General features: G+C 45.6%; 1 protein-coding gene and 3 pseudogenes across 1 annotated transcript; all 4 read right to left on the reverse strand.

Moving 5' to 3' along the window:
* Nucleotides 1-5529: 5529 nt before the first annotated feature.
* On the reverse strand, nt 5530-7031 carry LOC147426742 (uncharacterized; annotated as a pseudogene).
* A 540-nt stretch (nt 7032-7571) lies between these two features.
* On the reverse strand, nt 7572-8854 carry LOC147426743 (uncharacterized). The gene is made up of 4 exons (XM_086499213.1): nt 8560-8854; nt 8321-8511; nt 8021-8251; nt 7572-7946 (listed from the first exon to the last, which is right to left on the reverse strand). Exons 1-4 carry the CDS (start codon nt 8852-8854, stop codon nt 7572-7574), a joined length of 1092 nt encoding a protein of 363 aa, XP_086355339.1.
* A 23-nt stretch (nt 8855-8877) lies between these two features.
* LOC147426744 (uncharacterized) lies at nt 8878-9307 on the reverse strand (annotated as a pseudogene).
* A 1864-nt stretch (nt 9308-11171) lies between these two features.
* Nucleotides 11172-12679, reverse strand: LOC147426745 (uncharacterized; annotated as a pseudogene).
* Between the last annotated feature and the right edge of the window lie 333 nt (nt 12680-13012).

Here is a 13012-nt window from a genome sequence, read left to right on the forward strand (position 1 = left end):
ATCATTTAACAGTTTTCGACTCAAAAGCTTATGTCCGGAACCAGGTGCCAAAATGAATTCCAAAGCATTAATGTTTAACAAAAGTAATTTATAATCCAAATCTAGGTAGAATCCAGTGTAGTAAAGGAAGGTCCTCATAGGAAGACCTTTCCATAAGTTCCATGTTAGACCAAGAACAGAACTCTTAATAATCATCACCCAATAGTTCAGTAGCCATAAGCCCTTCCGTCTCATTCTTCAAAAACTACTTCCTCATACTCTCAATCTCTCAACCCAAAAAATGACAGAGCCTTTAGCTAAGTATTCCCACTTTTTAGCAAAAACAATAGAATCATAGTACTGGTAGAGTTTAAGAAGAACAATTATATTCCATTAAACATCACATTTTCAATAACAATCTTAAGTTGAGAGAAAAGTCCAGAAGACTAGAATATGCTTGATTTACTAGATTTTTTCATTGTACCTTTAAGCTAATGCAACAACCAAATTAACAGTTTTAGTCACCACCACCTAAGCTAGCCAAGCATGATAGAGCAACTAGTACACCACAACTGGTAATTTAACATTTGAATGCCAAACAGTGCATGTATTTTGTCATTTTTTTAAAAAATTCAATGGTGATAGAAAGTGCATGTAATTCTTCATTTTGTTTAATTTAACATTTGAATGCCAAAAAGCGCATGTAGTTTGTCATTCCTGTTTAAAATTCAATGGTAATAGAAAGTACAATCAAGCACGTGCAATGATTCTAAAGGCAAGACCTGTAAAGAAGAGTCCCTTTCCACCATCGTCACATGGTAAATACGTAAAGCATGAATGTTTTCAGCAAGGCTTCACCTCAAAAGTTCTCAGCAAGATAGCATAGTAAAAATTTCCTTTCTCTCACTCCCTCATTCTTTCAAGTATGTCAAATAAACAAGAAAGAAGCACAAGGTTAAGTGAGGGATAGAAAAATTGCTCACCTTAAGATGAGGGGCATTGTATGCTGGCATCCATTCCCTCTCCAAGGGTGGGAGAATTTTATAGTGGAATGCAATAAAATGATAGATGTGGGAAGGGGGAAACCTTCATTTAATCAATGCGACAGCATAACAAAGGTTTCCAGAATATCTAATAGTGATGGTTCGGTACAAAACCAAAGCAATAGAAGTTGCAATCATTACTTACAGTGGGGAAGGGAGTGGTCGACAAACCTGAGGTTGAGAATGAAGATGATGTACACAATAGATGTCCATGCAGTAGTGTAAAGTAGAGTTGGCCTAGAGACAGGAGGGGGATCTAAAGTTAGCCCAATTGATGGAACCAAGGAGGCGGAGAAGGGTTGGGTTTGGTTTGAGTGAGTATCAATCTGCAAGGATCAAAGGGAAAGGTTGCAACCAAGGTACAGAAGCTAGTGGAGCCGAGTCAACGTATAGAGAGGGGGGGGGGGGGGGGGGGGGGACACACTAGAGTCATCTAGAGAAAAGGGATGGGGAGTGAAAAAGGGACACTTGGCAATGAACGCTCCATTCTATAGGGAAACCCCTAAAAACCCCATTCAAGTTTTTAAGCATCCCATCGTACTTTTGTTAAGGGAGGATCCCACGTGAGAACTATGAAATTTTAGGTGGGTCCAAAGGTGTCACTACAAGTGCACCAAGCATAATCCTAAACAAGGTGAGGACTCACAATGTCCTGTAGAAAGCAAGGGAAGGTTAGTTTTTGGCGATGAGGAGGTATGTAGTGGAGTGGTCGGACCAGTAGTTATAGTTAGTGCCAGATGTGGTTTGTGGTAGGTCATTGCTAACCCATACGTGGTCTAGTATAGAGTTGTGTATTGTGGTTGGATGGTGTATCAATTGGTGGAGACCTTGTTGGAGAACGAGGTTGGAAAGGGTTCTATATGTGCTAGTTTCCTGAAGTGCGTCAATGTTGAAATCTCCCATTATGATCAGTGGTCGCATGGTGCGGGCTGAGTCAAGAAGATTGGAGATGCTATCCAGGAAGCATGGGAGCGATGATGTCAGTGCCCTGTAGAGTGAAATGACTGTCGCTAGGCACTTGTTGGTGCAGTGGAAAGTTGCTGGATCGTTTCAAGTGTTTGATTTATGCAGATGCGTATTTGTGTAGGTATTAGGTTGTTTTTATGGAGAATGGAGATGCCGTGTAGTTGTGTTGAGGATATGCTGTGGAAGCCTAGAATGGTTGTCATATGTTGTCGAGTCTCTTGCAGGCAGAGGATGTCGGAGGCCATTAGGCTTTTGTCGTGGATGATATCGTTTGCATGATTTTCGAGGGAGACGACGTTTAGTGATTTCACAATGTAATGTGTATCTTGGTGTAGATGCAGCTGCTTCTGGATGGGGGAATAAGCTGCTTCTGTTCTCAACCTGTGGAGTTCTTTGAGGACAGATGCATTGGTGTGAATGTTGCAGGGTAACAAGCTCTCTATCAAATATAGATTTGCAGTGTCACGGATTCGTGTGAGAGAAGTGTATGCGAGGCCGTGAGACCTAGTTCCTTTGGGGTTGAAAGCCAGTGTGTTGAGTGTAAGCCCTTCTGATTGGTGAATTGTGCGGGCTGCGGCAAGCTGAACTGGGAATTGCTTGCGTGTGAGGGTGTTGAAGTAGTTCTTGCCAATTTGGAATTCGCGTACGATGCGTAGAATTGGCGTCCAATTAGGCATTGTGAGTGGGTTGCGAAGATGACGGTGGTCATACCTTTGTTTTGCCCTATGCTACGGTTGGTGAAATGAATCCAGAGGCGTGTCATGTCGGAGAATGTAGTGCAGAGCTTGTAGACGCCTTCTGCATCGTTGACGAGGCCGTCGAGAATGTCCAGATTTCCAGCGCATAGCTCAACCACTAGGGCTGGCTTCAGACGCAATGTTCCTTGGAGGCCCGCAGTTTGTCTAGCATCCAATGGAATTGCTATTGTTTTGCTGCATGAAGCGGCACGCTTGTCAATCGCTTTGAATATGTGTGGCTCACCGGGCAATTGTGCGAAGACCTTTTCATTGTGTTCATCCTTTGCCTTGTTAGAGTAGAATAGATGTGATATGGTCATGTCAACAGGCAACTCTTTGTGGAAGGAGCTGTTAATGTATGCAAGGTCGCTGTTGGTGTGTGAGCCAATTCTCATTCGGTTGAGCACCTCTATAAACTGTCCATCGGTTTGTCTCATTGTCGTTGTTAGTTCGTAGCACTTAGGGAATTCATGCCAGTACGAAGGTGCAACCGCCTCTAGAAGAGGTTGCTTGCTTGTGAATATCCAGGAGTCTTGACTGGGCTAGCTTGGCAGAGGTCACCACAGAGTATGACATCAAGGCCACCAAAAGGCTGGTTGTGTTTTCTCTTGATGGCACGAAGACGTGAGTCAGCCAATGAGAAGACACTTGATCCTATCAAGGAAACTTCATCAAACACTACAAGCTCCAAATCTTGATAAAGTAAGGACAATGTATCTAGCTTTTTGCTCCGAGACTTGTGTGTGTCATAGTTATCAAAGGCAAATGTAAAGCTGAGTGTATAGTTGTGCCACCAATGTTGAATGTTGCCTTGCCTGTATATGCCATTAGGAGTGCCTTAGTAAAGTCAGGATTGTGGCCTGACTTATGTGTGTAGAAACGAATGAGGGCTTCGACTAGCAAGAGCAACGTGAATGTTTTTCCAGTGCCTGCTCCACCTGTGAGGAAGAGATGTATCTTTTCTGACGGCGCTATGCGTTTTTTGAGCATGACATCATCGAGGATGAGTCACTGTTGTGGGTTTAGCTTCTTTATTGATGTGTGTAAATCCTCATTGGTCATGCCAATATGTTTGGAAAAATGCAAAGCAAATGGTTTCTTCACAGGTTGCTTTAATGGGGTGTTGATCATCACGTTGGCATTGTCGGAATCGTTCAAGGAGCTTACACTTCTCGTGTTGCGTGAGGTTGTGATGGCTGTTGTGAACCTTTCGAGTGGAGCTGTTTCGACAACGAACTGTGATTCATTGTTTTTCACCGTCTCAATGTTCGAAGCGTAGACATCGATCCAAGACGAACCTTCGAGCAGGTGCTCATTCTCATTGCTTGACCATGGCAAGAAGAGAAGGCATTGTTCTCTGTAGTGGTTGTCAGGGTCTTTGGCTTTATTGTATCTAACGTAGCATATGATACGTGCCCTCCGCAGCAACGTGTCAAGCTTGGAGGGATTTTTGGTTGTGGAAGCGAACTAGGCCAAGCACATGGGAAAGAATGAGTGTGGTCTGGAGGCATATTTGTCGATGATGGAGGTAGAGAAGATATATGTCGTGTCAGGGTGCATTTTTTGCAAGGTGTTCTTTCTTTTGAGAACGAGAGCATGTTCTTCAGGCGGATTAGTATTTATGTATATGAATTCTCTAGAGGAGCTATGCAACGGAAGCGAGAGACATATGTAAGCAGCTTGTTGTGAACTAATTTTCTGTGTGTTAAGGATTGTGCTACCAACTTTTCGTAGTCTCTCCAATGTTGTTGCGTTGTTTGCGACACAATGATCAAGTTGTTCCTTGATTGCTCCTATTAATGTATTGTCCATTTTTGTCATGTATGAGGTGCAGTAGCTCGCAGCTCCATGTGCGTTTAGCACGAATTGTATATCCGTGTTTGCATTCCAAAGTGAAGTTATTGACTTATTGAAGTTGTTCGTGAATATATCGCTTCGTTTGCGCTTGAGAAAAATAGTGGGTCCCGAGATAGTTGCTTGCAATGCAAGCAAGTACTGTTCCATGGAGAGTTGTACTTGTTCTAGCCATTCTTCAAATGTGGGTGCATTTTGTAAATCAATTTGGCTGAGTTGTCTTCCAACTTGTTGCAAGTAAAGCTTACCTTGTCTAGCTATGTTCACCTCAAGTATTCCTTGCCGGATAATAGTTGTGAATGGCATGGGGAAATGTGGAAATCCAAAACGGAAACTTTTGCTCTTCTTTTGGCAAGTCTTATGGTGCTTGTGATTGTGCTTGTAAGCTTCAGAAAGGTCATTGGGCAAGATGGATCCATCTGTGCTAATGTGGGTATCTATAAACATTAAAATATCTTGATCTGAGTGCGTTGCGAGTGATGGAGCATTTTCTAGCCACAACAAACCATGATCATGTTGCCTACCGTGACTTTGGAACTCCGTGATGAAGAAGAAATCTCGTATTTTGCCACATATGGAGGAATCAGTCTGCAACAACCGTTTCATTGCGTTGAACCTGTTGACGTAGAAACGAGCAGCTGTAATGGGATCGGCACGAATGAGGCGACGTTGGTATGAGCTCAGGCTCTCCTCGGGCTCTTGGCTCAACGGGACTAACTTCTCTAGTGCAGCAAGAAGCTCTTTCCATCTTCGCTCTGCGGAGGAGAACATGACAAAAAATGTGGGCGGTCCAAGTTGTCGGATCATTGCGAAGACATTTTTTTTCATCTTTTCCTTGTAGTCGGGGGATGTGCGTAGTGCCTCGAAGTCTCCGAAGCCTAATCTTGAGTTGAGAAGCCTCTCTATGTTTGTGTCTTGTACAACTTGCCTTGCAGTCAGAGTTGTACCTGCTAGAGTCGCACCCAAACAGAGGAAGCAACTTGTTGTGACATGATTTTGATAGACTTGAAAAATAAATTTTCGATGTCCAGGGCGAATCTTCTGTCAACGTTCAGGAGCTCCCACTTTGCAATCGTTTGATAATCTTTGCCTACGGCCTCTCTATATCTTCTAGGGGACCCGAAGAAAAGAGTTGGGAAGCTCAACTCTTCGCAATACTCATCCGTGAAGATGCTCAATGGTGAATTTCCCTCACAAGGTGCAACATGAAGAATCATCCCACTATAATCGACAACCTCTACCGCACTTGTGACCCCATGAAGCATGACATCAGTCTGTTCATCCTCAAGCTCAACATCATGCGCATTGGCATCAAGGGTATTCGTAGGAGGGATACTTAGACTAGAAAGGTGTGCAAGCCACTTGTCGTTGATCGTGACACCTTCTCTCGTGTAGAGTGGTGTGGACAATAGCGTAGTGGTTGCACGCATTGTGAGCAGGGGTCGCACAACACCACTTAGGTAACATCTATCGTATTCGAGCTTCCGTTTGATCCCCACAAGGACAGAAGACTCATCCTCAATGAAGTGAGGCAGGACAGCCTGGCTCTTCTCCAAGTTGGCAAGCACATTGACAACACTACCTCTAAGCCCATACTGACCTTCGTACATCAGTTCACGTATCTTGGCGAAGGGGACACGAATGGAGACCAAGCGTGCCTCTACGGGGTTTAGATCTGACACAAAGGGAAGTGTTGGATTGAACCCTGTCTCTTGCAAGCCCCATAGGTGATTGCTATCGCTTGTCGAGTGTTTCTTGCACTGGCTACAGACATACACATCCCCATAGCGTCTTCGCTTTCTTGAAGTGGATTCCGCAACTGGAGGTAGAAGCTGACGTGTTAGCTGGCGGCGGAATAGCAAGCGCCCACATTTTCTGCAGGGTGTAATGGGCTTGTCCTTGATGCTTTTTTTGTATTTCTTAATCGGCTTGCTCAACCTGGCATGGGTGCGTCGTATTTGAGCACCAGTGACCAGGCCCTTCTTGTTCTTTAGGCGTGAAAGCTTGCATTTCACGGCCTGGGTTGTGTGCAACGTGTGTGTGTGCTTGGCTTGGAACATGAGGACCACCTCAACATCAGGAAAATCCTCATGCAACAAGCATAGCCTCTGCAAAGTGGCCACCTCATCTTCTTTCCATACAATACGTGCACCGCTTGAGCACGTTGTAAAGGTGGGAAGGTATGTGATTCCATTGCTTGTTTCGGAAAGCAAAATGCCCTTTACAAGAAATGGTTTCGATGCCATCCCCAAGATGATTCTTCTCACGCTTCCATTTCTTTTCAAATACACTTTTAACCTACAAGTCATAAAGTGAGCGAAGGCCATTAACACGTCGAGGCTAAGAGCAAGTGAGTTGGCGCATGTTGAATACAAAGATGAGAATTTTGTGACCGTCATTGCGCTAGTGGCCCCGTCAGTACGGAGGAAGAGGCAAGCACCCGGGACAGCATGTCTTTCAAGCAAGAAGCTCTCAAACAAGTCGTTGAGAAAATTTGATCTAAGGTCATGCGGTGCGCCTGTTGAGTTTTGGAGATGGTGTAGCGCGAGGAAGATGTCTGAATTGTTCGGAAATTGTGCCGCAAAAACGGTATCGGCATCGCGTTCGGCCAAGTGAGTCATTGGGAAGACACGCAAAGATTATAAATATCAAGTCACCTTGTGTGTTTGTTTGTGTGTGTGTGTTAGAGAGAGAGAGAGAGAGAGAGAGAGAGAGAGAGAGAGAGAGAGAGAGAGAGAGAGAGAGAGAGAGAGAGAGAGAGTATGTGCTTTGGAAGGTTGAAAATATGGAGAGGAACGAAGCGTAGAGAGCGAGTTATGGAGAGACACGACGGCAACAAGGCTCAAAAGCAAGATACGATTTTCTTATGGAACGCGATGTACAATGGACAAGCCAAAATTTAGTTCGTCAATTGTAGAGGGGTCTAGGTAAGGAAGCATAGTTATTCGTGGTGAAAGGCCAAAAGCTATGGAAATCGATGCTCTCAAAGTATCTAGGTTTCCAACAGAGGAGTGAAAGATATCATAGACCCATTTGTGCCAATTTTGAACACACCCTCGACAACAGATGTTGATAAAATATCCCTCGCCTCTGGAATGCTCTCCATGTACACCTCCTTGAAGCTCGTTGGCAAGCCCAGAAGACGATCCACCATAGATCCTGACACTTGGACCGCCACAACACGTCTGTCAACGCTGCTTCGGATCTGTGCCTCCAGCTTGAGAGTCATGTTGATGACGTGATCTTTATCGCAAAGAGAACAACACAATCGGCCTTCAACCTTCTTCACCTTCGGTGAGTCACAAACTGAGCACTGGGAATGCAAGAGAGCTCTAATGAAGTTCACAAAGCGCAAAGTCCCTACAACCTACAAAAGAAACAAACGTGTGAAGACCACTAAAGATGTCTTTATGCAATTGAGTGCAAACCATGCAAAGTCACCTCTCTATTGTAGCCGAGAATCTCACATTGTCTATGAAATGCTGTGGTCAACTCTTCCTTCAAGCGTGATCCTCGCACGGGGGCCAAAGTTGTGACGTCCAGAACAGACAATGTGCGCACCTTGCCAACAAAGAGGCCAATATTCCTAGCCACAAACATAACAATGTCCTCCCTAGCCATCTGGGCCATGACTCGATCATAGTCATGCTTTCGAGAGTTGACAAAGCTGACCTACATATGATAAAAGGTTTGTCAATATCGAAAGAAAGAAACGCTGAAGCCAATGCTTCTGATACGTACAACTACTAAGTCGTCTAGGGTCGGGCCATCAGCAACAACCAAATCCCCAAATGTAGTGCCAATTCTCTGATGGAAATTACGACTTTGCAAGACAACAAACGCCAATGTTGCCAAGGGCAGACGTGGGCTAGTAGTCTCAGAAATTGCAACATTAGCAAGAAATGTACTTATCTTGGTCTCAGGATAGAAAGCTAAAGCAATAGGGAATGGGTCACAAGGTCGAATGGTTGTCGACGCACCGACATGCAAGGAGAACAAACCTGACCCAACATCATTATAGTTTTTAGCCCTCACAAGAGGACAGTCAATCCTTACGAACAAGCCGACCTTGAGCTCCTTGGTGTAGGTCTCAATGAAGGGATCCACAAGGACGACCGTGATCGTGTCAATGCAATCGGCATCGACGATGTCGAACTTGAAGTAACGTGCATTTTTCTTTTGCCCAAGGAAGATAGAACGGTATGTGCCATACCAATTCAAGATTTTCTTCTCTATGGAGAAATCTTTACTATCCTCATCTATATCTCTAATCATGAATAGTGGCAAGGTTTCCTTGACTAACAAGCTTTTCCCTTTGTCCAGTAGCTTGTCAGTGTCCACAACATTCTGAGCGGCTGAAGATTGGCCAACTTCAAAAAATGAGGCTGCAACTTTGCCCAATTCATGAGCTGGCCAAGGAAGTTCTTGTTGAGACGAAGACGGTGCTTGTGCGCACTCCTCCCTGGTGGAGAGTATCCTTTGCCTGCAAAAAAAACAGAGCACCATCTTAACGCAACTCAACAATCAAGAATGCGTTGTAGCGAAGAACATCGTAGACACGTCAAGACTGTTCCAGAAAGAATGATTGTACGCATCGGCCATACCTGCACTACCAACGGGATCGTTAGCAGGGCTTCCTTGAAGCAAGGCATGCCTACACCTCTTTCCAGCTGCAATTTCCTCGAAGCCCGAATTTGGCAGCGACCCGGCAGAGCTCGACACTACCATGTGCGATGAACGTTTGCCTACAGGGCATGGAGGAGACTCAAGGAACCTACGCAGCTATGCAGGAGGAAAAGAAAAGGAAGCATCCAATTAACCATAGCATTGACTAGTTGAGCAAAGCAAAGAGGGCGTGAAAAACATCCTGCAAGCAGCACACTCGTAAAATGAAAGGGAGAACGACGCACGGAAACGAACTTCTTGAAAGGATGCGAACAAGCTTGCGCCAAATATGATTTCTTTTTGGATGAGCAAGCAAACAAGTTATTTAATCTTGGAAAATGTCACGTTTCAAATCCCTCGCCAGGTTACATACACAAGAAGATTTAGAAATTTTCTCATGCAGGAAAACAGAGTCTCTCAATGTTTTTCATACACTGCATAACATCATGAGCTTCTGCACGAGAGGCAATGTATTTGGAGGCCTCCGAGCCAGGTAGCAAGATTGTGAGCTACTCAAGCGAGGATGATCATAAAGAGCGTCAGGTCGAGCCTATTGATTCACTCCCCTCAACCGATGGGAAAATGCGAGCATACATAGACATGCATAAGCCAAAAGCTAATGAAGGACTGATGCCCAAGGCTGGGCTCACTGAGCTTTGTGAGCTGTTGGAAGTAGAGGTGTCTCGGAAAAGATATAACCAGAACATAAAAAGATTGGGGCTATGGGATATGAGACAGCCGTTCCGTGTGCATGATGCTAGTGCTATGATTGGCGGCAGAGGGTCGTCGAGTGGGGTGTATGCAAAGTTAAAGAAACTACAGGCAACACCTTCGGGTTGTTCTCAACGAACATGCGCCTTGGTAGGCAGGGGAAAATTATGGCGAGTGTGCAATTGTACTTCGATCAAGATGTAATGAACCACCAGTTTCCGGATTTGGCACTCGAGATGAGGTACCCGTTCATGAAGTATTCACAAACCCTGGCCATCAAGAGCTGGGCTTTTCAAACCTGCTTCGATAGATCAGGTATGGTGCGGTTGGAGGAGTCAAACTCCCCTCGACTGAGGCGTCCTGTGAACCAGCGGACGGTTTGGGCAGATGGTTTGGGCAGATGAGCAGTGGTTAGTAAGAACTGGTGACCTAGTCACAATCATTGTACTCACTTGATACACGGGAGAACTGTCCATTCAATGACAAGCATGGAGCAAAGTTAGGACTGGCTTTTTTTTTAGGACATTGAGCCCCTAGACCTCGCTTGACTGGCCAGACATGATGCAACCAAAGGGCTGGCTGTGCCTTTACCTGAGCCGTCCTGCACTACAGTGGACGATCTACTCAATGGTCAAGATGGCATGGATGAGTGGAGCCTGAGCTGGAGAGCCAGACAAAACGCAAGGACGTAACATGGTACAAGCCAAGTTTGGTTTCACGCATGACAGTAAATGAGCGTCTTGGGAGGTCAAGGCCAGATTTGTTGTGATACTCGTGTTATTGTATTGCGTCCTTATGCTCACGAGGAGCAACGTTGAACGCACTAGCCATCGAAGTCATGGATGGCGATTAGAAACACCTAAGTTGCTTGATAAGGAGCCCTTTAGCGAGGTACTCGATGGGATTGAGCAGGGCCTGCTGAAGGTGAAGACACATTACCGCCCCTGGTCTGATACAACGGGGAACCCACAATACTCCAACAATGATCAACACACGAGAGCTTCTCGAACCCGAGAGCAACCCTATGGCCGGGTCTACAGGCTGGCAACACCTGAATGATAGCCAAGTACCAAAATAGAGAGAGGGATCCACAATCCCTTGAACCTCGGACCCAACTCCGGGTCTCAAAGCGTAAGCCAAACACATCCATCAGATGTCTAGCTCGACACAAATCCACAACCAGAATACATGGCAAAAGAAGGAGACAAGCCCTCAGTCAAAAAGGGCTGCTGCCTATGTGCACAAACTCAAAGAGACTTAATAACCCTGGCCCTGCACAGTCCAGGCGATTCAGCAAAACAACCCCTGACCTGGGCGCAATCATACAGCACCAGAGCCCACTGCAGGCATCTGAAATAGACAGCCAGAACGCGTACGCGGGCGCTGAGCCACACAAGTGAATAAAGCTCAGCCTGCTCTCGGCTCCTGGGTGAGCGACTACCTGATGGCCGCTCGCGGCTCCACGCAGGGCAGCTCGTGGCCTGATGCCAATCCCACATTGGGGCAATGAGGGTCCAGCCCCTTGTAGCGTGACCTGCCGATAATGCCAGCAAGGACGCACGCACCCGCACCCCTACTGTTGCGCTTTTCTGGACCCGAACACGTGACCACCATCACGAGCACATCACTTGCAAGCGCAACAAAAAGCAAGCAGCAGGATCATGAGAACAACACCAGCGCAACAAACTTTTTCAATTGCAACACTCGCAAGCACGAACAAAGCAAGACCGACAATGTAACACAACACCAGCACACGAGTCAGAAAAGCAAACCTCCAGAGAAGTCCATGCTCTCACCGTCGTTGGGTGAGGCATTTATTGCACTCCCTTCACCGCCACCGACAACGCCATCATCAGATGCCATGATAAAGACAATTTAAAAAGAAATGTTGTTCCAAGTGCTTTGAGACGGAAGAAACAAACCCTCAAACCAATCTACAACAGACTTTCAAATGCTCGACTGATTTAAATTTGCGATTACAGCATATAGGCAGATACAAATTGAATAGTGACAGATAGGTGAAAGCTCAAACATGACAACAAAGATTGAGACTTGAGGACAGATGTGCAAAAGCAAAACAGAGAGAGAATCGTCCACTAGGTGATGTAGCTCAAAAGCTTGTACAAAGCAGGACAAACAGACAATCTTGCACTGGATAATGTAGCTCAAAAGCTCGTACATCAAAACAAATTCTCAGACTTGCTGCCATGACACACTATAACGATAACACCCGAAGCAACAACTTATTACAAAGCATTTTTCTGCCCTTTCTGGCCTGTCATATAGACTACAACAACCACATGGAAATTACATGTCTTGTGCTCCATTCAGCACGTGCACTGAACCACAAAGACCAACACGACCAATCCTCGTAATCTCAGCCTGCACGGTCGCCTTCAAAGACCTTGAGAAGCCCGCCTGCGGCATTAAACGAGCAGAACAACGCATCATGCATGGAAAAGCTTTTGCTGCCACGTCCTCGCCATCTGAGCCTGCAGAGCAACCCCCTTCAATGCAGTCACCTTCCAGAGCCTTGAAAACCCCCAGCCATTAAACAACAAAGGTGCGTATGGAACAACTAGGTCCTGTGGGTAGGACAATACCTGCTGTGCAGCGGTCTTCTCGCAAGGACAGCACCCGCTGTGCGCGCGCCACATCCTCTGGCAGGAGCAGAGCAGAAAGGACCGAGGCCCGCAATGAGCAGCACGAAAAGGAATTCCACATGGGTCAAATGACCCTTGATAAAACAACCCTAAAGGCATTGCGACACGTGGTAGCCATCCAACAAACCATCGGACGGCCTACAGTTTGGAACGAACTTGCAGCTAAAACCCTATGCCCTTCTCGAGGCCAAAAAATATCCCAACCTATATTGCCTTATGAAAAGATGGCAACCTCATCATGATTCTATCAAAAAAGTTTAGAAGACAGCCTTAGCACGTCAAGAAGAGAGTGGTTATCTTTATCAAGATTTAGTTAAACCACAAGATAAACCGGGTTAGGAGTTCGAGGATTAAGATAGATAGAGTAATGTATATTCAAATTGTGTGTGTGTGT

Source organism: Adiantum capillus-veneris, chromosome 24, assembly GCF_014529385.1.
Source record: "Adiantum capillus-veneris isolate H3 chromosome 24, ASM1452938v2, whole genome shotgun sequence".
Taxonomy (NCBI): domain Eukaryota; kingdom Viridiplantae; phylum Streptophyta; class Polypodiopsida; order Polypodiales; family Pteridaceae; genus Adiantum; species Adiantum capillus-veneris.

Bases quoted from the DNA above. Each gene is read 5' to 3' on its own strand.
- LOC147426743 (XM_086499213.1), bottom strand. From the start codon at position 8,854: ATGATTAGAGATATAGATGAGGATAGTAAAGATTTCTCCATAGAGAAG. The intron at 8,252-8,320 runs GTACGTATCAGA...TATCATATGTAG, and splicing joins CCCTAGACGACTTAGTAGTT to GTCAGCTTTGTCAACTCTCG. The intron at 7,947-8,020 runs GTGACTTTGCAT...TTTCTTTTGTAG, and splicing joins TTCTCGGCTACAATAGAGAG to GTTGTAGGGACTTTGCGCTT.